The sequence below is a fragment of the Alnus glutinosa genome, chromosome 1 (assembly GCF_958979055.1).
Source record: "Alnus glutinosa chromosome 1, dhAlnGlut1.1, whole genome shotgun sequence".
Taxonomy (NCBI): Eukaryota; Viridiplantae; Streptophyta; class Magnoliopsida; order Fagales; family Betulaceae; genus Alnus; species Alnus glutinosa.
This window is the reverse complement of record NC_084886.1, coordinates 6,626,964-6,654,225: the sequence shown is the minus strand read 5'-3', so window position 1 is coordinate 6,654,225 and position 27,262 is coordinate 6,626,964. Positions and strand designations below refer to the sequence as shown.

Sequence of the window (27,262 nt, the reverse complement as noted above, 5' to 3'; positions counted from 1 at the left end):
TTAAGAACATGGAAAAAAAATTCGAAAAATTCATAAAAATAAATCCAGACGGTTCGATTAAACCATATGGAAAAAATTGAAAAAATTTTAAATTTCTATTTTTGGACGGTTTTTAATGAAACCGTCTGTATTTTTCCAGACGGTTTGATTAAAACCGTCCAGAAATATAAATTTAAAGACGGTTTGGTTAAAACCGTCTATATTTTTTCAGACGGTTTGATTAAAATCGTCTGGATTTATTTTTGGGATAATTGCACCGTTGGTCCCTGTAGTATGCCATAATTATTTTTCACTCCATATGGTTTAAAAAGTTAATGAGAGGTCCCTTTGGTATGCAATAATTACGTTTTACTCCCTGGGTCGATTTTCCGTCCACCATTTTGACGGAATCTGCTAACCCTACACGTCAGCGCCATGTGTCACCAATAAGATGGCGACACGTGTCCATCTTAATAAAAAAAAAAACTTATTTTTTTTTTTTTAAAAAAAAAAAAAAAAAAACAAAGAAAATGACAAAAAAAAAAAGAAGAAGAAGAAGAAGAAGAAGAAAAAAGGGCAGGCCAGCCACCCCTCAGGCCGCCGGGGGCCACCCCCTGCCACCTTTGGGGGTGGCCGCGGCCTCCCCAGTGGCCGGGGGGGCCACGCGCCACCCCCGGCGGCCACCCCCAAAGGGGTGGCTGACCTGCCCTTTTTCTTTTTTTTCTTTTTTTCTTTTTTCTTTGTTTTGTTTTTTTTGTTTTGTTTTTAAAAAAATTAGTTTATTTATTTATTTTTAAATAAATTTATATTTTTTTTATTAAGATGGACATGTGTCGCCATCTTATTGGCAACACGTGGCGCTGACGTGTAGGGCTAACAGATTCCGTCAAAATGGTGGACGAAAAATCGACCCAGGGAGTAAAACGTAATTATTGCATACCACAGGGACCTCCCATGAACTTTTTAAACCATAGGGAGTGAAAAATAATTATGGCATACCACAAGGACCAACGGTGCAATTATCCCTTTATTTTTTACAGACGGTTTTCAAAAAAACCGTTTGTAAAACTTTAATTCTAGACGTTCTAAAAACCGTCTAGAAAAAAACCGTCAAGAAACGGTCATTTTTTTGTAGTGCTAGCAACCCAATTCGAACGCAAACTTTGTTAATATGTCATTAGCCATGCATATGCATAAGAGGGGGGTGGGGGGAATGCACACGCATGCACACAAAGCAGGACATTTCTTATTGCTCAAGTAAAAAGAATCAAGCATTACATATGAAAATGGCAGTAAAGAAAAGGCACCACCAATACCAGACAATGTAATATGGTAGAAATAAAATCATATCTCAGGCTCAAACTTCAGCAGATGATATAAGGGGACTGTGAAGACCGTCGTTTGAAGAGAAATGAATTGGCGTAAATGCTGGGTCCTGATAAGCAGTGACCAAGTTATCTAAAAACTCGGCCAGTGCAGCATCATTCTCGTCTGCCCTGTCTTTCTTTATCAAAGTCTGAAAGTATGCATGAAAACTAAAGTCAGTGTCAAAGTGCAAGATTTGAAGGCAGTAATGGTAATAAATTCTAAAAGAGAATAATGTGGGGGTGGGGGAAGAAATGGGAAAACTTGGCACCCCTTTGGCTTAGGGTCTCACAGTACTGGACTCGTAAACATACCTCAGCCGGGTAGGCAGTGAAGATGGGTAGGAAACGTTTCCGGCAGTACTCATTAAAGAGAAGCGTGAGTATTGCAAGAGGGAAAATTAAAGTTGAAGCTAGAGAGAGCTTCTTCAGCGTGAAGATTCCCACAGCAATAGCATGCATGAGTACCAGAGAAAATATCATTGAATTGTGTACGGTAGGCCAAAACTTCCCAGCAGTTTCATACTTTGGTGCATATACATTTATGAACTGCAAAGTGAATTTGTGGGCCGGAATTAGCACAAGCTAGTTTGAGCTCAGTCCAAATGTCTAAATAAATTATTGCTACAAGAAACTTTCGAAATCGGGCAACATGGAAAACAAAATGACAAGTAGCTGTTCCCTTTATTTTCTTTAAGAAAAAAAAAAAGAACTTTAGGTACACCATCGAAATAGGAAAATCTTACAAGGAATGTTCTTAGAATCATTAATTAGTACTTTCCAACATCAGTAATCATGTGCAATTAATAAAAGCTGTTAGTATTTTCTTTTTTTTTGGACTTAGAACACAAGGTGTACAATGATACAATCTTAGGGGCATGAACTGTTGATAAATAAATAAAAAGTTTTGACTTATTCGAATTCACTTTATTATCTATTTTGCATGCACCACACAGATATAACCAAGTCTGTTGTTTACTTTTACCCACACAAATTTAAAGTAGCCCAACTTCATTGCCTGAATAAGTAGGAATGAAATCAATTTGTCCAATCTAGGGCACCTTTACTGGATATGGGGATCCGTCTAGCATTGCTAGAGGATGAAAATAACATTAAAAAAAAAAAAAAAGCAAAGCTTTTTCTCTTTTATAATCATTTTTATTTTTATTGTTATCGCAGTTTTGATGTAATTTTACATTTTGCCTTTTAAAGTGTAAATTACTTATCTGATATACAATTCAACATGACTAAAGAGCCTACCTCAATATGATAAACTTACAAGGTAAATGTTACTATTAAGAGGATTTTATCCTTTTCTTTTATCTAGTTAAGCTTATCCTCATCTAGGTTTGGGGGCAATTCCGCTTGTTATATTTATCGTTATCTTGAATTGTATCTCTCCTATAAATAATAAATTTTAGTTTAGGAGAAAATAATATAAGTTCATTTATTTTTCTCAACATGGTATATAACACCTCAGTTCCACATTGGAAAGATGATTAACACACATAGAGTTGGTGCATTATAAAGGAGCTCATGGGTGTTAAGTCTCACATTGGTTCCTTACTAAATGAAACTGAACTTTATAAGCGATTCTAGGGATGCTCCAATTGCAACTTGACTAGTCCTTTTAGAGTGATAACGCATATATGACTAGCACTTTCCATGGGTCATTACAAACAGTATTGGAGCAACCTAGTAATGTCATGTGGTACTAAAACATTGCATGATGTGGCCCTAACAAGGACGTCAAAAATTTAAGGAGAAGATTGCAACACCCTGGTACCACATTGGAAAGATGATTAGCCCACATAAAGTGGTTGGATTTTAAAGGAACTCATGGGTGATAAATCTCACAATGGTTATTTACTAGGTGAGACTGGATTTTATAAGCGATTCTAGGAAGCTCCAATTGCAACTTGGCTAGTACTTTTGAAGTCATAGTGCAAGTGTGGCTAATGCTTTCTCTGGATCGTTATATGGTATTGTTAAATCATCAATTATCCTAAAATTAAAGCTTAAGCTAATAGGAAGAGATAAATTTAATTACTTAATCAATGCTTTAACACTCTCCCTCACGTGTAGACTCAGACTCCCTTTTAATAGGTGAGGCATAACACGTGGAATATTTAATTGAAATGAAAGGTAAATGACGGAATCAAGGTTCAAACTCAGGACCTTTGGCTCTGACACTATGTTAAATCACCACTTATCCCAAAAGCTTAAGCTAATAGGAAGAGATAAATTTAATTACTTAATCAATGCTTTAACAGGTATCAGAACCAAATCTAAGGTTCAATAATTTTCTTACTATCTAGACCCTTTTTTTTTTGTTCTTAGTTTTCTTTCCTCTCGTGTGTTGTGTTGTGGGCTTAGTGGTTGGAGGTTGACGGCAGCATCTGCTGTCACCTTTGACCTCATTGGTGTAGTTGGCTATTGGTTGTTGTAGTTGTGTAGCTGTATGTGGTCGCCGGTTTCCATTACTTTCTGGTGCATTTCATGTGAATCCAGTATGTTGCAAAGGTTTTCGGCCGAGTACCGTGAGTTTCAGCCAGTTCAGTTACTTTTTCAACTGGATTAGTTGTATTTCAGCTCGTTTTGGTTGTTTTCGGTCGAGTTCATGGAGTTCCAGTCAGTTCAATTGTTGTTTCAGTCGGTTCTGGTTGTCGTGTTTCATTGAGTTTCAGCTGGTATGGTGTTGTTTCGGCCGGTTCCGGTTGTCGTGTTTCATTGAGTTTCAGCTGGTATGGTGTTGTTTCAGCTGGTATGTTTTCAGCTGGGTCAATTGGTTTTTGGGTCGATTCTGTTTGTTTTTGGCCTATTCATTTGGTTTTCGGACCAATTCAGTTTATTTCTTGACCAAGTCAGGGTTTTAGGGTCTGTTAAGTTCGTTGATTCTGTTTGTGACAAGTTGTTTGTGATAGGTAGATTTTGTTACTCCCTAAAAGCCCTTCTCCATGGATGTGGTACACTTATTTGTTCCAAGTTGGGATTATATGATAATCTCCAACTTGAGAGGGAGTAGTAGAGGATTTTATCCTTATCTTTTATCTAGTTGAGTTTACCTTTATCTATGTCTGATGGTAGTTCAGTTTATTTAGGTTTGTTATATTTATCGTTATCTTGAATTGTATTTCTCCTATAAATAATAAACGTTAGTGTGGAAGAAAATAATATAAGCCCACCATTTATTTTTCTCAATAGTTATGAAATGCACCCAAAGAAGATTAGGAGAATAAGAGATAGCCAACTAACCTGGTTACGGTAGATGATGTATCCAAGACAGAAGTACACTAAGAGGAAGGGTAGAATTAATGGAGCTTGGAAAAAATATGTAATCCCAAGAAGTCCAAAGAAAAGAAGTCTTGGAATGTCCCTGTGGTAAGGAATAGTTGGAACTTCAAGTTCATCATCCGTACTTCTTGTACAAGGTTTTGTTATTAGACCCCAAACAAGAGGGACAAGGCGAAAGAGTTCGGATGAAGCGCTTGTCCATCCAGATGTGACAACATAAGCAATGAAAAATGATGCCTACAGCCAAACAAATGATGTCATAACAAAGAAAACATTTGAACCTGGTGATATTATATGATTGTGTCAAAACATAAACCCATGCATTTTGTGTTCCTTTTGTATCACGTCTAAACTATATGGAATGTCATTTGTATTCTGATCTGTCTTGTTAAACATATCTGATGAAGCTTTTTACTGGCTGCATATCTGCATAGGTACTAAGTGTGGCCATTTCTTCTTCTTTTTTGGACTAGCTATAAGCTGTGACTATTTTATATATATATATATATATATATATATATATATATATATATTGGAGAGAATAATGAAACAGCAAGTGAACATGGGAACCAGTGCAAAGATCAATTCGTAAGGTAAAGTTTGATTTCAAAGGCAAACATGTGTTGATATGAATTTCAAAAGTATATCTGCTACTCGGGCATAGGAGGAACTTCATTTTTTTGGTGGTGATATTAGCTATTCAGGTCATAATTGTCGGATTGTAAACTTCGAATCAATGAATTTTATAAATTGATTTTCTAAAACCAATTCAACTAATATACTGAATCAAAAACCGGATCTGTCCATAAGCCCAAACTGGATTACTATCTGAATCCATTTCTGGGATTCGGGAAAACAACTTGGCCGTTGAACATGTGAGGTAGTCAGATTACCCTGTAAAAGTAACCAGAGTTGAAAAGGTACCATTATTCTTTATTATTAGAAAGAAAAGAACTATATAGTCATATGTACTACATCCTATCAAGAGATTAAATATGAAGAAAAGAGAAATGACATCCTAGAAAGAAAACACAATGGATATTGCCTACGGCATGCAGCAAGTAGATCATTATCCTTTCTATATTTAGTTTAAAATGCATAGTCAAATGAGTGCAAATATCTTAAGAGTCAGTAGACCATATACATCTGTCCAACTGCAAGTCAATAAATAGAAAAATATAACATTCTTAAGTACGTTTCACCTTCATGGATTTATTTGTGCTAGCCCCGAAATATTTTACCTAAACCAGGTTCAATTTTAAACAATATTTCCACGGGGAACTTAGTCTCACCTGTGCTGGAACCAAAACGGCTAGCTTCGCAGGAATATTCTTGGGTTCGAGGAAGATGGAAACCTGATATAAAACTGATCCAGAAAATACAGTTGCAAAGAAAATGTTCCATATTGTGAACCACAGTACTTTGATACATGCACTCCTTTCTATGGCACTATGGGAAACATATCCTTGAATGGAAGAAAGCAACTCCATCACAGGAGGCACCGTTTTCAGAAACAACATAAGAATTAGACTGGGAAGGTATCCTGTAATTACTTCACTAACGAATGTTCTGCAAGAAGACACGTAGAGTCAGTACTTTGCATCATCAAGAAATTAAAGAAAGCAGGAACAAAGTTTGCACACGAAAACATTCAAATATCAACAAATTAGCGTGCTCCTGACTTTAAGCTGCATATGGGTAACTACAGATCATATAGTATCACAAAATTACCATAGAGGTCATTGCATAAGAACAAAGCAATTTTCTTAAGCAAGAAAATATTCCTCCAGATGGGAAGCACTCACTGCTCTGTAATCACTGTTACAAATCTCCTATCAAAGAACCGAAGTGCAAATTCCTCCTTTAAACAATTAGTTAGAATAACAAAACAAAGTTAAATCTCCCAAGGACAGATATACAGGGGGCATCCCACACCCCCAGCGGGGGGAGGTTTCCCGTATCAAAAGTGCCTCTCACTGTTCTGCAGTAAAGCAGTAAGCAATAGAAGAAGTGTGCATTCTGTTTTAGGAAAAAGAAATCTTAGTGTAGCCGAGTGAAAAACCTGAATTTAGTTCATTCAACATATATTTCACAATACTTGATTTTCGGCCTCTCTTTTTAGTGATTCTATACTTAAATTTTATCTGAATGACAACATCACTGCTTTAACAAGGAGATATTATAGTGACACTGACAAGGGAGTACTGATAAAGAATTCTACATTAATAAGAGGTTATACATGAAAAAACATGTATGATCATACACCTTTGCGGAAGAGCCAGATAGAATAAAGAAAGCCCTTTACTGATAACATAGAAGGTAAGGCCATCTTTCAAATTGTAGCTTTGAATGATAGGACCTGCCATTATTATTTTGACTATTTCTGGGAACTTAGGGTCCCAAATAAGACCTGAAGCGTAAGTGTATTTCTTTCAGTCAACTGCTAAAGCCACGTGGTACAAGGAAAGGTAAAATGTACTAGAAAACTAAATTCTTCATTGCTGTATGTGGGTGTCAACGCAATAGATATGCAAAATTTGACTCTTTAGACATCTACGAGTTTGAAGACTTCAATCTTGTTTATTCAATAGAATAAGAGCCATAATCATTCTGAACCATTGTCAGCACAAGTATGCATGAGTCCATTAAACTAAATTCTCTAGTTCTGAAAATTGCATCGACAGCCGGATAATCTCCTGATTGAAGTGTTTATTCTGTCAGTGGCAATCACCAACCATAAAATTTCACGATTAGTTTGAATTTTGGTAAGCTAGCTTAAACTTATGATTACGTAATGAAAAAATTAGTGGTGAATACTTCAGGATATACTAAAATATCTTGAAAACTATAAATGTTTCAAATCTATTATGGTAATATGTACTCATATTGTTTATAAACCATTTGTTAGCTTGCATTACTAATTGGAAATTGTAGTTTAAAGAGAGATGGAACTTGGAATCAAGAAATAGATTAGTTTCATAACAACAAAAACATTACTTACATGGTAAGAATGCTTTCCAGGAAAGGAAACCAACCTTCCAACTGACTCAGGTTAGTAAGACCTTGCACAACTACAACAGGTATAAGGAATAAGATTGTAAGAAGAATACATGCAACTATAACCACCAGCTTAGAAATCCATCTTCGCATAAATGATGAAGAGAAGAAAGGCCAGTAAACATCATGAGGCTCAGGAGCTTGCTCTGTGACCCAATGAGTGGGATTGATTGATTGTTGCAAATGAAAAGCAATTGCAGCACCATACCGAGACTTGAAGGACACAAAGGCGGCAGGAATTTCCTTTTACAATAGATAAAGAATGCAGGTTAATAGAATGCACCAGGTACCACAATAGTAACAAAGAGCTAACAAAGCATTATGAATATATTACACTCATTTACAAAGGCAGCTAGAACTTCCTTTTTCGTTAAAGAAAGAATATATGTATACCATTTCACACCCAGGAATAATACTTGTAACATAATAGCTATAAACTTAAAGAATTCATATTATAACAATGATGTATAATATTGCAATATCTAATGTACCCAGTGCTGGATATGACTAAATTTGATGCATATGATTCATACACAATAAATATAAAAAAGAAAAAGAAAAAGAAAAACAACACCAATATGCATGAATACTTGAATTTATGAACAAGATCCCCACCAAAAAGACGTAAAATCTAACAAAAGACAAAATCTCTACAAGATGACAAGAAAGTAGTTTAGCACATACTTCTCCAGCCAATGAAACATCTGATTGCTCCAATCTCACATTCTCCTCTATGTCTTCTAACTTCTTTTCATAATGATCCACAAGATCAACATTGCGTCCAAACAATCCAAAGCAATTGTTACACCCATACCTGTGTTGAGTAGGATTTGATTGCAAGCGAATAATCCTTTTGTAATACTTCTTGGCATCATGCTAGGGGAAAAGTGAAACCATGTTAGCAATGAGGCATAGAAAGGAAGTCTACGTATTCAAGGCTATGAACTACGATTTAGCACTCATATTTCACATCCAATACTCTAAATATGTCTTTAAATATTATACAAATTACTTTCAAAAATAAATAAATAAAAAGGCTTAAATTGATATGAAATATACATTAAATCAAAGAGAAATAAAGGCATACTTTTCCATGCATTTGCAACTGTTTGAACGAAAGTGATTTAGAGACCAGCAAGCTATTTGTAAAATATACTTACTGTAATGTTACTGTTTGTGCTGGTTTAGCTAGGGCTTTCAAGGATATTCACATCTTTCTATTAATTATTGTTTTTGTTATATTTATGGTCAGGACTTTATGATTTAATGTCAATAGGGTTTTTGGGCTTTTTTTCCTCTAATAAGTGGAGGCTATGACAGCTTAATGGACAGTGGAAATGACAGTTTCACAATGGACTCATGACTTTTTCTATGGATGAAATAGCCTCTAGCTTGTTAATTCTTTTGAGATTTCAGCATCCCAGAGAGGTTTTCCTCTGTTTCCCTCTGAGAAAGATGTGCTTCAAGAGAAGGTCAAAGTATGAATACACTATACCATGCCCCAACTGCATCATTCCAGATCATCTCCCTGCTTCACAATTCACATATTTGTGAACTGTAATTTCCTCTTTCTTCCATGTTGGTATCCAGATGTTGTTTCTTGTAACTATTGTCAAGTCATATACCGAGTAAATGCTAGTAATAATGCTCAACTATCCATACATATACTACAACCTCAATCAAAAAAGTTATGCTTCAGAAATATGTATCATAAGTAAGAAAACAAATGGATTCATTCAAATATACAAAACAGAAATGGAAACAAATCACAAGTAACATACTATTCGACTAGATTCCAAAAGTAAAATCTCTGACAAGTAAATAAAGGATCCATGATTCTGTATTTTACCAGAAGAAACAAACATGTTCTTTCCTGACAATTAAATTGATTTTTCAGAAAGAAGAATTCCATTATGGGGAAAGGGAAAACAGAAGTTTGTACATCTGAAAGGACAATAAACACTAAATGCTTACAATGAGATTCCGTAGTTTGTTTGTACGACGAACAACCAAATGTGACAGATATGTTGAAGGATGATACTCTCTAAAGAAGTTGTCAATACTGTCACTGATGCTGTTCCCGGCAGAAACAGGAATACTGCGAACTAAGATGGTGAATTGATGTGGCTGAGGTTTTGATGAAAGAAAATAAGCGATCCTTTTTGAAGAAATATATTTGTATTCCTGCAGAATGAAATGCAATTCAGTAACCATTGAAATAGAGGAAGGAAAAATTGGAGAAACAAGGAAGAATATACAGAGAATATGGTCTTATTTTCCTTGGTAATATGGAAATACAATAGATGGAAAATAAATGAGAATCATATCAGAATCAAATCAGCCGCATATCTTCAACACTCCCCCTCAAGCTGAGGCGAAGATGTCTCGCATGCCTAGCTTGCACAAGGCTTAATGAAGAACACTATTGGACACTTCCTTCGTCAAAATATCTGCCAGTTGCTCCTCTGTCTTCACATGAGGTGTGAAAATTAACCCCACACACAACTTTTCCTTGATAAAATGTCTATCAATTTCAATGTGCTTAGTTCAATCAAGCTGGACTAGATTATGAGCAATATTAATCGCGGCCTTGTCGTCATAGTATAATCTCATAGGCTCCTTACAATCATTTCCAAGTTCTCTCAGTAGAATCTTCAATCATAATAACTCACATATCTTATGAGTCACGATAAAATGTCTATCAATTTCAATGTGCTTAGTTCGATCAAGCTGGACTGGATTATGAGCAATATTAATTGTGACCTTGCTGTCGCAGTATAATCTCACAGGCTCCTTACAATCATATCCAAATTCTTTCAATAGAATCTTCAATCATAATAACTCACATATCTTATGAGTCACAGTCTAGATTTCAGCTTCTGTCCTAGATCTAGCAACCACTGATTGTTTCTTACTATGCCAGGAAACTAAATTTCCTCCCACAAAAGAGCAATATCCCGAAGTAAATCTTCTATCCATGACTGACCCAACCCAATTTGTGTATGTATACGCTTCTACATTCACGTGATCATGTCAAACAAACAACAATCCCTTTCCTGGTGAAGATTTCAAATAACGAATTATTAAGTAAACTGCTTCCATATGAGGTTCCTAGGGTGAATGCTTAAACTGACTGCATAGGCAATGTCTAGACGAGTGTACGACAAATATATTAACCTGCCAACCAATTGTTGGTACCTACCTTTATCCACTAGAGGACTTTCACAACTTTCTTCTAACTTTTTATTCTGCTCTACTAGATTGTCAACATCCTTACAATCGAGCATTTTTGTCTCCTTGAGCAGATCAAGAACATATTTTCGCTAGGAAAGGAGGATACCATTTCTCGATCTTGCTTCTTCAATAACCAGAAAATATTTTAAATGGCCTAGGTCTTTTATCTCAAATTCAGTGGCCAAATATTTTCTCAACCTCTGCATTTTCTAATTATCATTTCTAGTCAACATGGTATCGTCTACATAAACAATTAAAGCAGTTACCTTTCTCTATGAAGAATGTTTTATGAACAGCGTATGATCTGGCTAACTTTGTTCAAAGACAAATCTCTGCATATCTCAGGAGAATCTCTCAAACCATGACCACAGAGATTGTTTTAGTCCATATAGGGCTTTCTTCAGTTTAAACACTTTATCCTTAGCTGATGAGAATTGAGGACCAAGAGGAAGTTCCATGTATACTTCTTCCTCTAAATCTCCGCAAAGTAATGCATTCTTCACATCAAGCTATTTAAGTTGCCAATCTAAGTTTGCTGCCAAAGAGAGAAGGACTCGGATAGAATTCATCTTTGCTATCGGGGCAAACGTCTCCATGAAGTCTATCACATAAGTTTGAGTAAAGCCTTTTCCCACCAATCACACCTTATATCTTTCCACTAACCCATCAACCTTATGCTTCACTGTAAACACCCATTTGCATCCAACCACCTTTTTTCCACTAGGCAACACGACTAGCTCCCCATGTGTTATTTTTGTGTAAAACTCACTCTTCTTTAGTTAGGATTAGATGTTCAGAAAGTATCAATAGGAATAGTATTTACTTTTCTGGCGTCTGGAGCAAACTCTTAGCTCATCCATTGGTGGTGGCTTATACAACTCGGCAGTAGAAGACACATCAGCAAGCGGCTCGTGTTTGTCATGCTCTAGCACAGGAGCACGGATAGGAGTAGGGGTAGGTAAATGACTATCATAGAAAACCTCTCTTCACTCAGACTCCCCCTTGAAGATAAGTGTGAGTAGACGAAAAATATGGTTGTGATTCAAAAAATGTAACATCTATCGAGACAAAACGCTTTCGTGATGTGGGATGATAGCATTTATATCCTTCTGAATAGGAGAATAACCCACAAAGATACATTGAGAGCACAGGAATCTAATTTTCCCCGAGTTGGACCATGAATGTAAACAAAGCAAACACAACCAAACACCTTTGGAGATACACCTTTGAAAGTAGATAAAGGTGGGGACAACACCTCAAGAGGTGTTTTGAAAAACCATGTGAGGGCATCATATTGATGAGATATGCTGCAGTAAGGTATCACCCTAATAAGATTTAGGGACATGCATATCAATCACGATGGACCGAGTTACCTCAAGATGTTGATTTTCCGCTCAACAACTTCATTCTGCTAGGAAGTATCAACACAAGTGGTTTGATGGATAATACCATGTTCACAAAAAAAGGTACCAAGACTACTGGATAGATACTCACCCCCATTATCAAAACAGACAATTTTGATAGAGGCATTAAATAAGGGTTGAATCATGCGGTGAAATTTCTGAAAAAAATAGAGGACACCTCACTTTTATCTTTTAACAAATAGATCCAGGTGGTTCAAGAAAAATCATCAATGAAAGATACAAACCATCGATGACCAGATAAAGAAACCACTCGTGAAGGAGCTCAAACATCAATATGAACAAGAGCAAAAGGCGCATCACTTTTTAGTTATACTAGGAGAAAATGACACTCGATGATGTTTAGCAAGTTCACAAGCTTCACATTGAAACTTAGAAACATGATTATGCAAAAATAAGGAAGGAAACATTCGTTGCAATAACAGAAAAGAAGGATGTCCTCACCACAGATGCCAAAGCCAAATTCTAGCTACATAGTCATCTAACCGAGTGGTGTGACAAGCTTGTATGAGCCGACCATGTGTCATGGGATGAGAATCTAGATAGTACCAGATCCTAGAAAAAACAATAATCAAAATAGAAGACGACTCTACAATTTAACTCACGAATAATAAGAGCAATGGACAATAAATTGGCTGCAAAATCTGGTATATGAAGGACAAATGACAATGACATGGAAGGCGTGACAAATATGAATCCTTTACCAGACACTGACCAGAGAGAACCATCGGCTGTTCTAACATTTTCCTTGCCAAAACAAAGATTATAAGAAGAAAACAAGGAGGATATACCGGTCGTATGATCGGAGACCTTTGAGTCAATGATCCAAGAATCATCAGATGGAGGAGAGGATGCATTCAAAGTCATGGCCAAATTACCTGTATGAGCAAAGGAGGAGGATGCAACAACAAATATTTTTAGTCGACACATAAGCCGACAAAGTGTGTCTACCTCTTCCTTGCTAAAAACACCAACAAATTTTTCCAATTGAGAACTAAGCCGACAAAGTATGTCTACCTCTTCCTTGCTAAAAACACCCATATAGGCATAAATAGAAATAGATTATGGTGTGAAAAAATTCTTCTCTACCATAGAAGCATGATTGGTCTAAGGCCCGGTTCCACCTCCCGAACGACCCCCTCGACTTCTTGTAGGACAACCACGAAGTTTCCAACTAGTCTCCCGACATCTTGAGTCTTGTGCATGGAGAGTTTGATTCTCATTGTGGGAAGCCTATAATGCCTCTAGAAATTAATTAACTGATAATTAACTTCACGATTCGCCTCCCAATCTCATTCCACAATGAATAAGACTCAGGGATCTCTACTCCTAAAAAAGAGAATACTACGCAGCGAAAACATAAAATATTCTATCAACATTAATAATGACAACCAGAGCATTTACTAAAAATCATTACATTAACTGGAATCCTTACAATATACACTCCATCACTATAAAATATTTCTATACTAAACCTTTAATACACAAATAAACTAGGCCTGTGGCATCACCCGAAAGTACTATTCACCATAAGCGACCTCCGAGTTTTGCAATGTCCTCAAGCATAACCAGATCAATATCATTACTCCAAATGGTCGCGTCCGCCTTAAGATCCTTGTAACTCAAAGACCTAACTGGCTTCACTATAAAACATAAATGTTTTATAGGGGGAGAAAGTAAGGGATAAGTCTACCACTTAGTAAGCAAGTAAGCCGGTACTAGTGTGTGACTTTGAACAATTCATATGCACATAAAAGTATTATTTTTTATATCATTTCTCTTAAACATTCACTATGATCATTCTTTTTGCAAGCATATTTATTTCATACATAATAGCTTTATATAAACTTTTGTTTCTATCCTTACTTTGTTTGCCACAACTTGTGCCATCTACAAAGTAAGGCCATTTCTCGTTTTGCTTGCAACTACTTGTACCATCTACAAAGCAAGGTCAGTCCTTGATTTGCTTGCAACTACTTGTACCATCTACAATTCAGGGTCAGGTTATTATATAAATATCTCTTAACTCTGTTTAATCCCCAAGAGTAAGGTTGTGCTTATCCTACACATCACCTTTCGGCAAAGAATGGTCCGTTCAACCCCTCTCTATGGAACCCTATCAGCCTAGCCTCCTTCATTTAGGGCTAACATCTGGTGTGGCCACACCCAATCCCAGGGTGCGTTGCACTGCTTTTGATATTTATTAAAAAACACACGCACATGCTCGGTATTTGTGGCCTTATTTATTATCTCATAACCTTTACACATAAGCAATTCATTTCATATCACATAATTAACGTAAATAAGCAGTCTTTGAATCATGTTATGCATCATTTGAGACAATATTTATAAAAAGGTAATCCAAGTCACACATTTCATGCATAAAATATTCTTCATTTATTTCAAGATAACCGGGTTTGTCTTTGAAAACATTATACATAAAATGTGCCGGGTCATTATTTATAAAGCACATGATAGCCCGCTTACCTCAATCGCTTAATTCTCCACAGAAACCGTCTCTGATTCTCCAACACCTAAATATGAGAAAAGACCTAGCATTACCCTCTAATCTCGAGCTAAGAAGGTCCTAAGTCCTAAACTATTCAAAATAGGCTTACTGTCTGGTCATCAAACATCCAGCCAAAAGCAATTGAATGTTCTGCCTCGATGTCGAAAGTTTGACCAAAAGGGTCGAACGTTCGTTTCTGCGCAAAAACCCATTCTGAACCAAAAGTCCTTCCAAACTTTATTTTAACATGATCCAAGGCCTTAACATGATCTCTAACACAATCCTAAACCATAATAACACTCCCATGCAGAACATGGTATGTCCAACATCATTAAATCATTAATCCAACACTAATTTTGTATTAAAACCAAAAACTAACTAGAGATTGAAAACCATAAGCTAGGGCACGAAAAACTAACTAAACAGTAGGTTAGAAACAAGATAACAACCTAATAAAAACAAGTTAGACTAGGAAAGTTACCTCCTTTGAAGAACAAGAACCAAGAGAACTCATTCTCTCTCTCCAAATCACTCTCTCACTCTTACTAGGGTTTTAAAACTAGAGGAAATTGAAAATGGGGCTCAAGGTTCCTATTTATAGGCGTCGAAAGCTTAGGATAAGACTGAACCATTTGATTTTTCAAGTACTGGAGGCATCAAACGTTCGATGTACAATCGGACCAACATTCTTAGGGCTTTAATCAAACGTTCGGTTGTACTATCAAACGTTCGGTGTGCCATCGGACCAATGGTTTTAGGGTTTTTTCAGTTGCACTATCAAACATTCGGGTCCAGGGATACAAGCGAACATTCGGCGTCCCACTCGATCGTTCGAGACCCAAATCGAACGTTCGTCATCAAGCGTTCGATGTCCTACTCGAACGTTTGACAAGCATAGAAATTCTTAAAAGTCCAAATCTCACACTTACAAATTGAGAACCAACCCTAGCATCCTTAAATTATAATTAAAGCATGCTTACCCTAATTAATGTTCGGGGCATTACAAAGCCACCTGACTCTCTATCCCCTTTCTGAGAGTTTTCAAGGTCTTACTCATTTCTAATATCTTGAGTTCAGACATCCAACCAAAAAAAAAAGAAAAATCCACTACACAACTAGGCTCAATGAAGTAAAACTACCCACTGCGAATCATATGATATATAAGCAACAAAAGTGGAACAACATTTTTTCTGTTTTTTAATATTTTTTTTATTATTATTATTTATTTTTAATTTTTATGAAGCTGCGCTAAACAACCTGTCATTTAGTGAGGCTGACTTGTCGTTTGTCTCGGGGGGAACAACCTGTCATTTGGGTCCACGTTGTATGACATGTCGTCTTACCCATGACTATACGACCTACCGTTTGAGTCTCCATTCAAAAATGACTTGTCGTTTTGGTTGTCTCCTCCACTACCATTGCACAATCGCTGGAAAACTCACTGCTGAATCAGAACGCCATGATTTCTTTAGAGAACAACTCAGATCTTACTGCTGAGTCTCCTCACCCTCATACAATCTTCTACCGTGCAACCACCCAATCAAGAAGAAGAGAAAATCTTCGATTGGCACAGTAATGTCGTCGCCCATGTGTAATGCCGGAACAGACCCATGCGAAAAAACAACTTCAGACTACCTGAAGAGTTTCGATCATGGCTCTGCGGGGCAACAAATGCAGACCAAAAAGGCTGTTAGCGCGACAAGCATGAGCGGCACAACAGACGCTCAAGACGGGAAAAAAATTGCTTTGATACCAAGTTGAAATAGAAGGAAAATTTGGAGAAAGAAGAAGGAAGAATATGCGAATATGGTCTTATTTTCCTCGCTAATATCACTGATACAATTACATTGTTTATAAACAGGAGCAATACTGTCTAATATGAAAATACAATATTTGGGAAATAAATGAAAATCAAATCGAGAAAATCATATCAGAATCCAATCAGCAGCATATCTTCAAAAGTTTTGGCTCTTGTATGACTGTTATAACCATAATTGTCTTCATTTAGATATTCTGGACTTTTACTTCTTTTGCTAGGAGTTCATACATTTTAACAAGCAACGTTAGAAGAATGCTAGGATCATACCATCAAATTCAGAAGCTCCAGTCAATATTTTCCTTTCAAGAGAACACTAAGTGATGAGTAAAGGTCTACCACCAAGACATAAATCTAATATATCATCCTGGCTTTTTCTTTACCCTCCATGATAAGTGTTCAGTCCCAAAATCATTAAAATTCCAATCTCATGTAAAGGGATAGGGCTCTGGAGGTGTCAGTTAAACAAGTATCAAATTCAGATCAAGTTAGATCTCTTATCTAGTCATCCAGATAGAACTTTGCTAAATTGACTTACATAATACAGTAGATAGCAGACAAACACAGTGACAACATAAACAGCGCTGAAGTGAATCCACAACCTGCGGGAAAAAAAAAAAAAAAAACTTTTAGGTCTTTCCTCGTACTTACCTCAGTTATAAGAGTACAAGATTAAATTCTGGATGGAATTGAAGTTCATCAAATTCTTAGGATCTTTAAAGCATGAAGTCATGAATATAAACTACGAAATCATTTCATCCTGCTCAGATTTCCTTAAACTCCACTGAGAAAAAATTTAAGAAGCTTATTTTTTAACAGATCCACCCAAAATTTCTAGGTTACTTAATTAGCATGGAGGTTTTACTCAGGCAGGATACTCATGTTCCACGCCAAAGATACCCAGAATGCCGGATGAGGTGGAAAGAAAGCCTAAAATAATAGAGAACTATTTTTAGCCACTAAATCCTATTCATGATGAAATTGGAAGAAATAAAAGAATTTACATTGAAATGAGGCAGGTGGGAGGAGTTTTCCTCAAACAGTTATGGGAAAAGTGATGTTGAAGAAGAGCTAACATAGCTTTCAGATACAAGGTTTCATATTTAGTGTTTTCTGCAGTAATATATGGCTGGTCAAGTTTACAAATTTGGTTTTAAAGCTAAGGGCTAGCATGGAGGTAGTTGATAGATGCAAAGCTCAACAATATAAGCCATCATCAGAAATGAAAAAAAATAAAAAATAAAAATAAAAATTTATTTCATGGACCCATGATCACTTCATTCAAAGTTTCAAATTTGAATATATGTAATCTTTAAAACAACTCAAGGCACAGCATGGTAGAATCTCAGAAAGGAAAAAGTCCAGTCAAGTTAAATGACACTCAACCACCTGCAAATTATTGAAATCGACTTATAAGCAACAGGTAAGTCAGATATACTCTACACAAGATACTCTTACTGTCTTACAAATCATATCAGCCTCAGTTACAATCCATGCTCCACTAGAACTGGACAAAGGACCACAACTAGATTGCGCTTTACGTGATTGAAACTCACTGCCAAATATATGAGTGCTTCCTCCACTCTTTAATAAGGGTGAGGACCATTACTATTTTGAAATTACTTCACTCTAAGCTTTGCTTAATATGTAAATAAAATTTTGAGGTAACATTTACCTTTTTGAGCCACTGTCTACATTTGAAATGGTAAATACATCCAAGGAATTATTTGAAAAATCAACGAAGTCAACACCTTCAAGCTGATCTCCCGTGCAGTTCACTGGGAGAAGAATAAAGACCCCAATAATCCCAGCAACCAAAAATATTTTCAAACTGCATTATTCACATAAAAGCACGACTTTGCGTCAAGATAACAGAACAATGTCAACAGCAAAAACAACAGTTATTAGTGCTCTAGAATGGCAGAAAAGGAAAGAAATGTAAGAAGACCACCAAGAAGACAAGAATTTTTAATTAATTATGACTGTCCAGACAGGTGATATCCACATCAAGCAACAACATTACACAAGGGTAATGTTGCAGATAATAGCAAATATTACCCGCTGCTTTGTAATGGAAAGTTGCTGCCAATTGCATTTATTTTGAGTGTTGCGTGTGCGCTGTGCATGTTTTTTAATGCCATATTCATTTGTAATGAAACTTCCTTTGTGAAATTGACAAGGCTTATCCCTTAAATGAAAAAAGACAAAGACAAAGAAACAATAAAGTGAGAAGCCATCAGTCCATAATAGGTCCAACCCAAATCAATTTGCAAACTCTCTCTTTTCCTTTCTTATAACTCAATCTTTGCTTTTCCCCAATTCTTTCATCTAAGGCGGTGTTAATTAAGTTTCACTAATTCAGTAAAGTATATTTGTAAATATTCACATCGAGTGGAATACACCTACAATCAAAAGAGTCTTCAACTAAGAACCTCTCTTCATGTTTGTTCTCAACAAAACCACACCAATACTTTTGCATGCAACTCTTCCTTTAATTTATTTTATCTTGTCCAATTACTTAGAATGCAAAAGAAACTCTCTCTCCCTCAAAAAGTAAACACACACACAAACAAAAGTTACATGACCAAAATAAGAAGTAAGCATTGATGAATGACCCAGTTTACCAGAAGGTTATAATGCGCATAAAAACCACGGCATCCAAGCCTGAGGATGACAGTAGTTCGTCTTCAGAAAGCTTCCACGCCCTTCTCACCCAACCAGGAGAAGGTATTAGCCTTTCTAGGTTGAAACCACTTCTCCGTGTAGAAGTTCCTTCAACCAACAAGCGTGGTATATAAACATCATAGTTACTTGGTTGTTTCCTCAATATAGAGTACAATGTGAAGAATAAAACGCATAGCCCAAAATTTATTCCAACAGATGTTAGAAGAGCAGAGACAAGCATTTCTTCAGAGCAATCTCAAAACCTCGAATTAGATGACCTATCAAACACCAAACTGCACCAAGAATAAAGAAAATACTTATGGATACCAATAACAAATTCACAAATAACTTAAGTCGATGATGTAAGAACCATATGAGAGTGCCACAACAACTTAAATAAAAGTGCACAGACGAAAATTTACTAGATACAGCGGGGATGTGCAACATAAATTAAAAAACTGAACCAGATGGAAATGCAGAAAACAAAAAGAATAATAAAGTGAATATCCTACAGTCAAATATCCTCAAAAGGATAAATGGATAATGTGTGTGTGTGTGCATGTATTATGTGATCCATATCATTTGGATCTTGGAACTATATAAAAGTGAAACTTATTTAAGAGTCAACTAAAACAAAAGCTATATCAATTATGCTCAATGAGATGAGCATAATTATGATGGTTGACATGGTTCTATATCAATGCCATTTCAGAAGAAACTAACAGAAAAGTGTGGATGCAGGTGACTGGTAATACATACATACATACATATGCGATATCTGCAACGTAACAGCCAATACCTTCTGGTATCGGCAATCTATGGCAATTCTGACAATCTTTTTTTGGATGAATTATTCTGACAATCTATAGGTTTGATAAAATTGTATGACTGCGATGTTCATGACTCATTATGTAAGGTCCGTTGCGGCTGATTGCATGACTGATATCACGGTTTAATAACACAAATTATGAGACAACTACCAAAAACAAATCCAATTAAGTAATTAATATATGTCATTTTTTTTTCCCTTTTGCTAGGAATAAATCTAAGTCATTACCTATAATCAGAAATCTCCCTCTATCCTTTTCTTTTGTACTTTTTCACTTAAGTTAATAAGCAGTCAATGAATAACCAAAAACCCTGGAGGTTTTTTTCTTTTTGGGAAGGTGGGGATTCTTGTTCAGGATCAAATGCCGGAGTAGAAGTATCAACAATTGAATCCCAGGAATTACAACAGGAAAATGTTGGGTTTTTTCGAATTCTTATAATTTACGACTCTCACTGTTGCCCTCACTCTCACACAATCAGAGCCAAAGCCAAGATACCCATATACTTAATTTGGATTCAAAGCTCAAATGTCAATAATCATACAATTGTATATCAAGAAAGAAGGACACTTTACAAACAAAAACACACACACACACACACAGAGACAAACAAACAACTATATAAAGCATAAAATTATCCAAAAGTGGGAGAGAAGAGAAATTCAAACCTCGTGTTGTTGGCGCTGTGAAGCGAAGTGAACCCAACTTGAACTCCTTATAATATAGTAAAAACAACAGATTGTAGCTACTGATGTTGTAGTTTGTAACTGTTCTTCAATGAAAAGAAAATCCACCTGGGATATTCCTAGCGCCTGGTTTTGATTTCTAGTTAGTTCCTAGTGATTGTAATGCCAAAAGTGCCCCTGTAGCCTCGCTATGTCCATTGTTTTGTGTTGTCCAAATAAATAACTTGGACGAATCTTTTTGGGAATTCCATCTATTTTACTCACCCAATTAAATAAAAAACGAAAAAAGAGGGGGTTTTTTGTTTGAGGTGATTTTGGGAAGTTCAGGTTTATTAGAGAAAGGAACAGCCGCTGGTAGTCCAGGGCTAGCAGTAGCACTCCGCCAACTACCAGTCAAATACGCGCCGGCGCCAGGAGTTAGTTGTCCTTTCCTTCTACTTAAATCGAAATCTTGTACAGTTGTGCATCATGGTGAATTTATTATCATAAATTATTTTAATTGACAAGGCACCTCTTTTCTTCTTCTTTTTTTATGTCATCCCCATGTTAGATATTTTTCAGTCTATAGGTTATTGATAAACGACTGAACCGGCGACGGCGACGGCGCTTAGACAATTTATCACCCACACATATATAATTCAAATATAAAACACAATCATGATGTTGAACCTGAAAATTACTCTCTCTTTTCCACGCAAAATGTTTTTTAATTTTCATATTGATCGATTCTCTATCTCCCAAAAGAGAAAACGAAGCGATTAAAAAAACCTAAAACAAAACCGACAGAAAGTCAATCAAACGGAGAAGGTAATTAACAAGTATGCGGATTGGCGGGTATAATGCTGTGACTGTGAGAGTAACATGGTGAGGCATGTGCTGTTTAGTTTAAGTGGTTTCAAATGGATAATGCACCTTAATTTTACTGCTACTATTTGGGAGTCTCAGGCGACCGCGCGCCTGATTCGCCTAATCATCCCGTCGGCACGGGCATATACAATGCATTTGACCATAAAATAAGAAGAGGAAATGAGTTAGGTAGGATGGTGTGAGTGGGATAAAGTTTATGTAACACCCTCACATTGCAGGGTGGATTTGGTATGTGAATTTGCCTAAAGTATTGAACTTAATTGTGCAGACCAGCGATATTGGACCTAGATAGCTTAGTAAAATTTAGATAAAATACTACTAAAAGAGACCGTAAGAGTTTTAAAATATGTACATATATGAATTTCATCTATGATGGTATGCATAATTTCATGGTTTAATTCATGACACATGACATGTAGGAAAAGAGTAATAATAGAAATTACATTTTTATTTCACGACTATCTCATAATGTTAACGTATTAGTCTTAAACAACTATTGGATCAATTATTATTACAAAAAGAAAAACACACACACACACACAAAATGATTAGTTGAGATTGTTACATTATATTGTAGAATAAAAATGTGATATATAACATTTCTGATAGAAAAATAGGATTAAAATCTTATGATTTCAACCTAAGATCATTTTTTTTGATTAATAAGGTGATTTACATACCATTAACTAGGGGTTATTAAGTTAATCATTACATGAGTGTAACCTTGAGTTCATGAAACTTTTCATGCAAATGACCAAGAAAACAATTTTACATGAAAAACCCTAAGCATTTTTTTTTTTTTTTTTTATGAATAAAACCCTTTATAAAGCTCAAACTCAACATCCTTACACTCCAGTTAAAACTGGATACCAATCCTACATAGGACAATCCCCTAGCTAGGAATACTACTCAAACAGAAAAAGAACCTGCTAAATCACTACTACAGGCAACAGACAGAATCCAAATACACTTCAACCCCCTCCCACAGAAAACCGAAACTGCATAGCAACAAACACCAACAAGCAGAAAAAACTGCAGAAAATACCATCAAACAGTCTATCATCTACGATTACAAGGGAATTTCAGAGGGAATTTATAAACCATTCTAGTCTTCACCTCCCATCTAATCTTGGAGATAATCCTCTTTTTGGTCAAAGGAGTTTCACTGTGAAGAAAATTCCTCTGTCTCCATAGGTGGTAAACAGTAGCCCCAAAATAAAGTTTCCTAAGACTAGCATATAAACTATTCCCCTTCATTGCCGAACCACACAATTCTGCAATATCATCCCACTCAACAGGAGGGCAAGGTAACGAACAGTCCCTCATGATAGTAGACCAGATACGCCTACTGAATCCACAAGAGAAGAAAAGATGATCTCTCTTCGATTCTCTTATCCTACCTCAACCTCTTCAAGTACTCTAACTTCGAAGAGCTCAAATTACCTCCTCTCATGGGCGGAGTTACCTTATGACTTGGGGGGCTTGGCCCCCAAACTTCAAATTTTCTGTAAAAAATGAAAAATTATAATTAAATTTAAAATTATAATTTTATCCTTAATTTTTATTTTCAATTTTGCCTACCTAAATTTCAAATGTCAACTACGTCTTTGACTTTTAGTTTTTTATTTTTATTTTTTATTATTTTTTTATAGATGAGCAACAACAATTTTAAATGCAGCCTTTTTAGTTGTACCTTACCAATATATATTCATTAGCCGCCAACTTTCTTCATTGTCATTTATCAATGTTCGAGCCCACTATGGTTACAGTAGCCTATGCCCTAAATAGACGGCTAACTTTTACAAACTAGTATAATAAATATGTCGGTAAAAAGTACATGTTATTAAAAAAAAATATTGATCCAACCAAAAAAAAAAAACATATTTTTCACAGCTAAGGACATATGATACTTTTTAGGGCTTATTTGAAAGAAATTTCCTGGAAACAAATTTGTTTTAAGGGATAAATCAGCCCTTTTAGATATTTGTACCATAATATCCTTCGAGACCAGAGAGATATTTATAAGGAAAAAAATAAAAAATTGGTCATTGTAGTTGGTATAATTTACAACTTATTTTACGTGGTATAAAAAAAAAATTCTGAAGTCACCGTGATTAGGCAAAAATGACAATTTGCTCATTGCAATCTGTCTACAACTTAACAGAATCTGTTTGATTGCCTCGTCAGACCTAATGAAAACGTATGTGTCACTCTTTAATAAAAAATAAATAAATATATAAAACAATTTCTTTCTTAAAAAAATAATAATAAAAGAAAATGGTGGCATTCGAGCTACCCTTAGCCCATGGATGCGCCATCCGGCCACCCCCAAAGTGGTGGCTGCCAACCAGGGGTGGCCGACAACCACCCCTTTCCTTTTTTTCTTTTTTAATATATTATTTGTTTAGTTTTATAATTTATATCTTTTAATATATTTATTTATTTTTTTTATTAAAGATTGATACGTGTCGCGCTTTTATTGAGCTTGGCATGACAACCAAACAGATTCTATTAAGTTATAGACGGAAATTGATTTTAAGGAATAATTTTTTTTTTTCAAAAAAAAAAAAGAAAAAAAAAAGAAAGAGAAAAAAGAAAAATATAGAAAAAGAATAAATTGTCATTTTTGCCTGTCACAATCCTGAATTATTTTTTATACTAAACTAATGGATTTGTAAATTTATAAACCATAAGCTTTATTCACACTTATACGGTTAATCCAACGGAAGGAATGTAAGTAGAATGAATATCCTAGATTTCTGGTCCTTAGAATTTCATGCCTCGTACTGGGCAGCCATCCCAAGAAATGGAGGGTGCCGATGTTCCCGAAGCCTTGCATGAATGGCAGCAAATCCAGTCCCCACCTCCCCAAAACTCTCCCACAGTGCACCAATCCGGTGTGGGATGGGAGATGGCGGATGTCGGAGACAACCACCTCAACCCCAACGATGACTGCTCAATCTTCCCGGAAGGCCTACAAATCCCCGTTCCGGAACTTCAAGCCCCAGAAGACCCAGACTCTCAAGGTGATGAGGAGGAAAATCAAAGGCCCCAGGGGGGATATGATCAGATACGGAGGTGTTGGAGGGTGCGGTTTGAGATTATGAGGGCCGCGGTCTTCCGGGTGGCCTCTAGCTTTCGTAACACTGCGGTGTGCACCGGGGGGTTTTGGTCCATTGCGTCGGTGACCGGAGTGGTTGCGGCGGTGTTGCTGTCATTCTTGTACGTAAGGGTGCGACGGTGGCGTCAAAAAGTCCACCAAGAGAGCAAGGATCGTTTTGTTTTTCTCATCAGAGAAAAAGACGAGGTTCGTTCATAAAGCTTTCAGTAAAAAATCTGGCCCTTTTTTCCTGAGTTCCACCCGCAGTATGATTCTAGATTTCTTGTGTCAGACTTGTTGAATTTTTTTGATGGAATAATGGAATTCAACTATGGAACAATTCTTTTTTGATGAATAAACTGATTTTATATCAAACACAATCTAACTCTTGAGGATAGTAATCGGTAGACTCCAGCTTGCACAAACATTCTCACCTATCAATCCAAAATTATCTCTGCTCAAAACCCGAGTCCTAACCTCCCAAATAACTTGTTTAACAAGTTTCTCCTCTGATTTAATGGAATTCCCATGCTTGATATCGTTTCTATGGCTCCACAATTTATAAGCCACTGCCCCAATACTGAGCTTACAGATCAAGGACTTTAAAGAACGACCCTTTTAACTCATTTTCACCCAAAGAAATGACATCTGCCCAATCCAGAGCAGGGCTGTTTACAAGGCAGAGCTTCAAAATCTCCCTCTACAACCTGCGACTAAAGCTGCATAGAAAGAAGAGATGGTCCCTCCCGTCAATACAACTCCTACAAAAACACACAGAATAACCTGTATAGCCCCTTTTAGCAAGGTTTTCACCAGTTAATAATCTGTCCCTTGCTGCGAGCCAGAGAATGAAGGCAGCTTAGGTATAGCTAGAGCGAACCAAAGTGTCCTCCACCAACTCACCTCCTGACACTTAAACCGAATGTAATCCCAAGTTGCAGCACAAGAATAAAGCCCTTTTTTGGACAAACTCCATATTAGTAGCCTGGTCATTCTCCCCTAGCTTCACCATCGGCAGATGACTTTGAATTGCAACAAGATCCTCTGACCGTGCTGCTTTATATCTCCAATTACCATTTATCAATACCTTCGACACTTTATCATCCATCCTCCCACCTGCATCATACATCACACGATGTCCAAGCTTCTCATACAAGATTCCTAAAGGATGCCACCAGTCATGCCATAGGAAAATACCCCTTCCCTCACCCACTTTGAAACGAAGAAAATTTCTGGCAATATTCCTTAGTTTTAGGATCTTCCTCCAACACCATGAGCAGCTTTGAGGAACATTAACAAGCCAAAAACTTCTTCCCTTGAGCCAAGACTCATTCGCCCATGCAAACCGTAGTGAGCCAGAACTATGGAACAATTCTGCTAATGCTGAGCTTGTCAACTGTTAGAACACAAAATTGTAGGGGCTGTCTTCTTCTTCTTTTTTTCCTAGTTTTTAAGCAAAAAACTCGAGAGGCTGTGTCTCAGTTCTAGGCCTCTGTTTGAACCCACGGGGATGGCTCAAGTGGTAATTAAGGGCATTAGTCTTTGTAGTAGTCCCATGAGGTCTATGGTTCGAATTCCCTTGAGTGCAAACAATTCTTTGGGACCAACTCGCTGGCAAAGCAGGATTATTACCCGTGTGGAGAGGGCACTTTACACGGATCCGAAGTTTACCTGACATGGGTGTGTACACGAAGTGACCCTGTCTTGGAGGGATTCTTTGTCATAATAAATAAATAAAAAAAAAAAAAAGTTCTAGGCTTCTGCCTCGGTATGTAGGAGAGACAGTAGAAGGGGGAGATTCGCTGCAGCGACTGCAGAGGAAAGGCAATTGCTTGGTAATGGTTGGTAATCCAAAGATTAAGGTTGGAAGGAAGCTTATGAGCTTCTAGCACTGTCCTTATGCGGATAGTGTCTTGTCCAATTCCAGAATCACACTACCCAGTAACTTGCACCTGTTAATGGCGTGTGTCCTCGAGCTTCCACTCTTTTTGGCAAGGATAAGGCTGTTTCTTCTGTGATAGAGAAGAAACATATTATATTTAATATGTTCTTATAATTGTTCTGCACTACTTATATTTGTTCTAACCAGAAGATTCAATTTTCCCTGCAGAAGATCAACCAGCTCTTGCTCCACATAGCACAAATGAATGAAGTAGTATCAGCACGCCGCAGGGTTCCTGTGTTCAGAATTGGTTGATTGACCGTGCAGTGTCAGCCAACCAGATGTTGATTTAGGATCTGTCTCTCGCCTGTGCATTATGTATGAAGTCGGCATCTTCTTGTGCATCAGAAAGTGGAAAGAGATACATGCGTTTAGTTGCTTAGACGCTTCTGTATCAGATTGGTGACTGAACCAAATTCTTCATATTGTATTAAGCACGTTGTATCTATCTATCTGGGTAATTTGTGTTCTTGTGATCATACTTATGGCCTGAGCCAGCAGT

The 27,262-nt window shown here is 36.6% G+C and overlaps 2 protein-coding genes across 4 annotated transcripts; one reads left to right on the top strand and one right to left on the bottom strand.

Annotated features, from left to right (window-relative positions):
- Positions 1–1,203: 1,203 nt before the first annotated feature.
- On the bottom strand, positions 1,204–21,095 carry LOC133869017 (CSC1-like protein At1g69450). 3 transcript variants are annotated; one of them, XM_062306001.1, is made up of 11 exons: positions 20,834–21,090; positions 19,299–19,631; positions 18,350–18,505; positions 17,213–17,276; positions 9,669–9,878; positions 8,379–8,570; positions 7,639–7,937; positions 5,930–6,206; positions 4,599–4,874; positions 1,659–1,892; positions 1,204–1,495 (listed from the first exon to the last, which is right to left on the bottom strand). In XM_062306001.1, the coding sequence occupies exons 2-11, from the start codon at positions 19,577–19,579 to the stop codon at positions 1,337–1,339; spliced, it is 2,148 nt and encodes a 715-aa protein (XP_062161985.1). In that variant the 5' UTR covers positions 19,580–19,631; positions 20,834–21,090; the 3' UTR covers positions 1,204–1,336. The 3 variants fall into 3 exon arrangements, with proteins under 3 accessions (XP_062161985.1, XP_062161990.1, XP_062161993.1); XM_062306006.1 differs by having other exon boundaries at positions 19,299–19,446; positions 20,834–21,088; XM_062306009.1 differs by lacking the exon at positions 4,599–4,874 and having other exon boundaries at positions 20,834–21,095.
- A 3,328-nt stretch (positions 21,096–24,423) lies between these two features.
- LOC133869014 (uncharacterized) lies at positions 24,424–27,231 on the top strand. The gene is made up of 2 exons (XM_062305998.1): positions 24,424–25,025; positions 26,929–27,231. Exons 1-2 carry the CDS (start codon positions 24,495–24,497, stop codon positions 27,013–27,015), a joined length of 618 nt encoding a protein of 205 aa, XP_062161982.1. The 5' UTR covers positions 24,424–24,494; the 3' UTR covers positions 27,016–27,231.
- Positions 27,232–27,262: the final 31 nt, after the last annotated feature.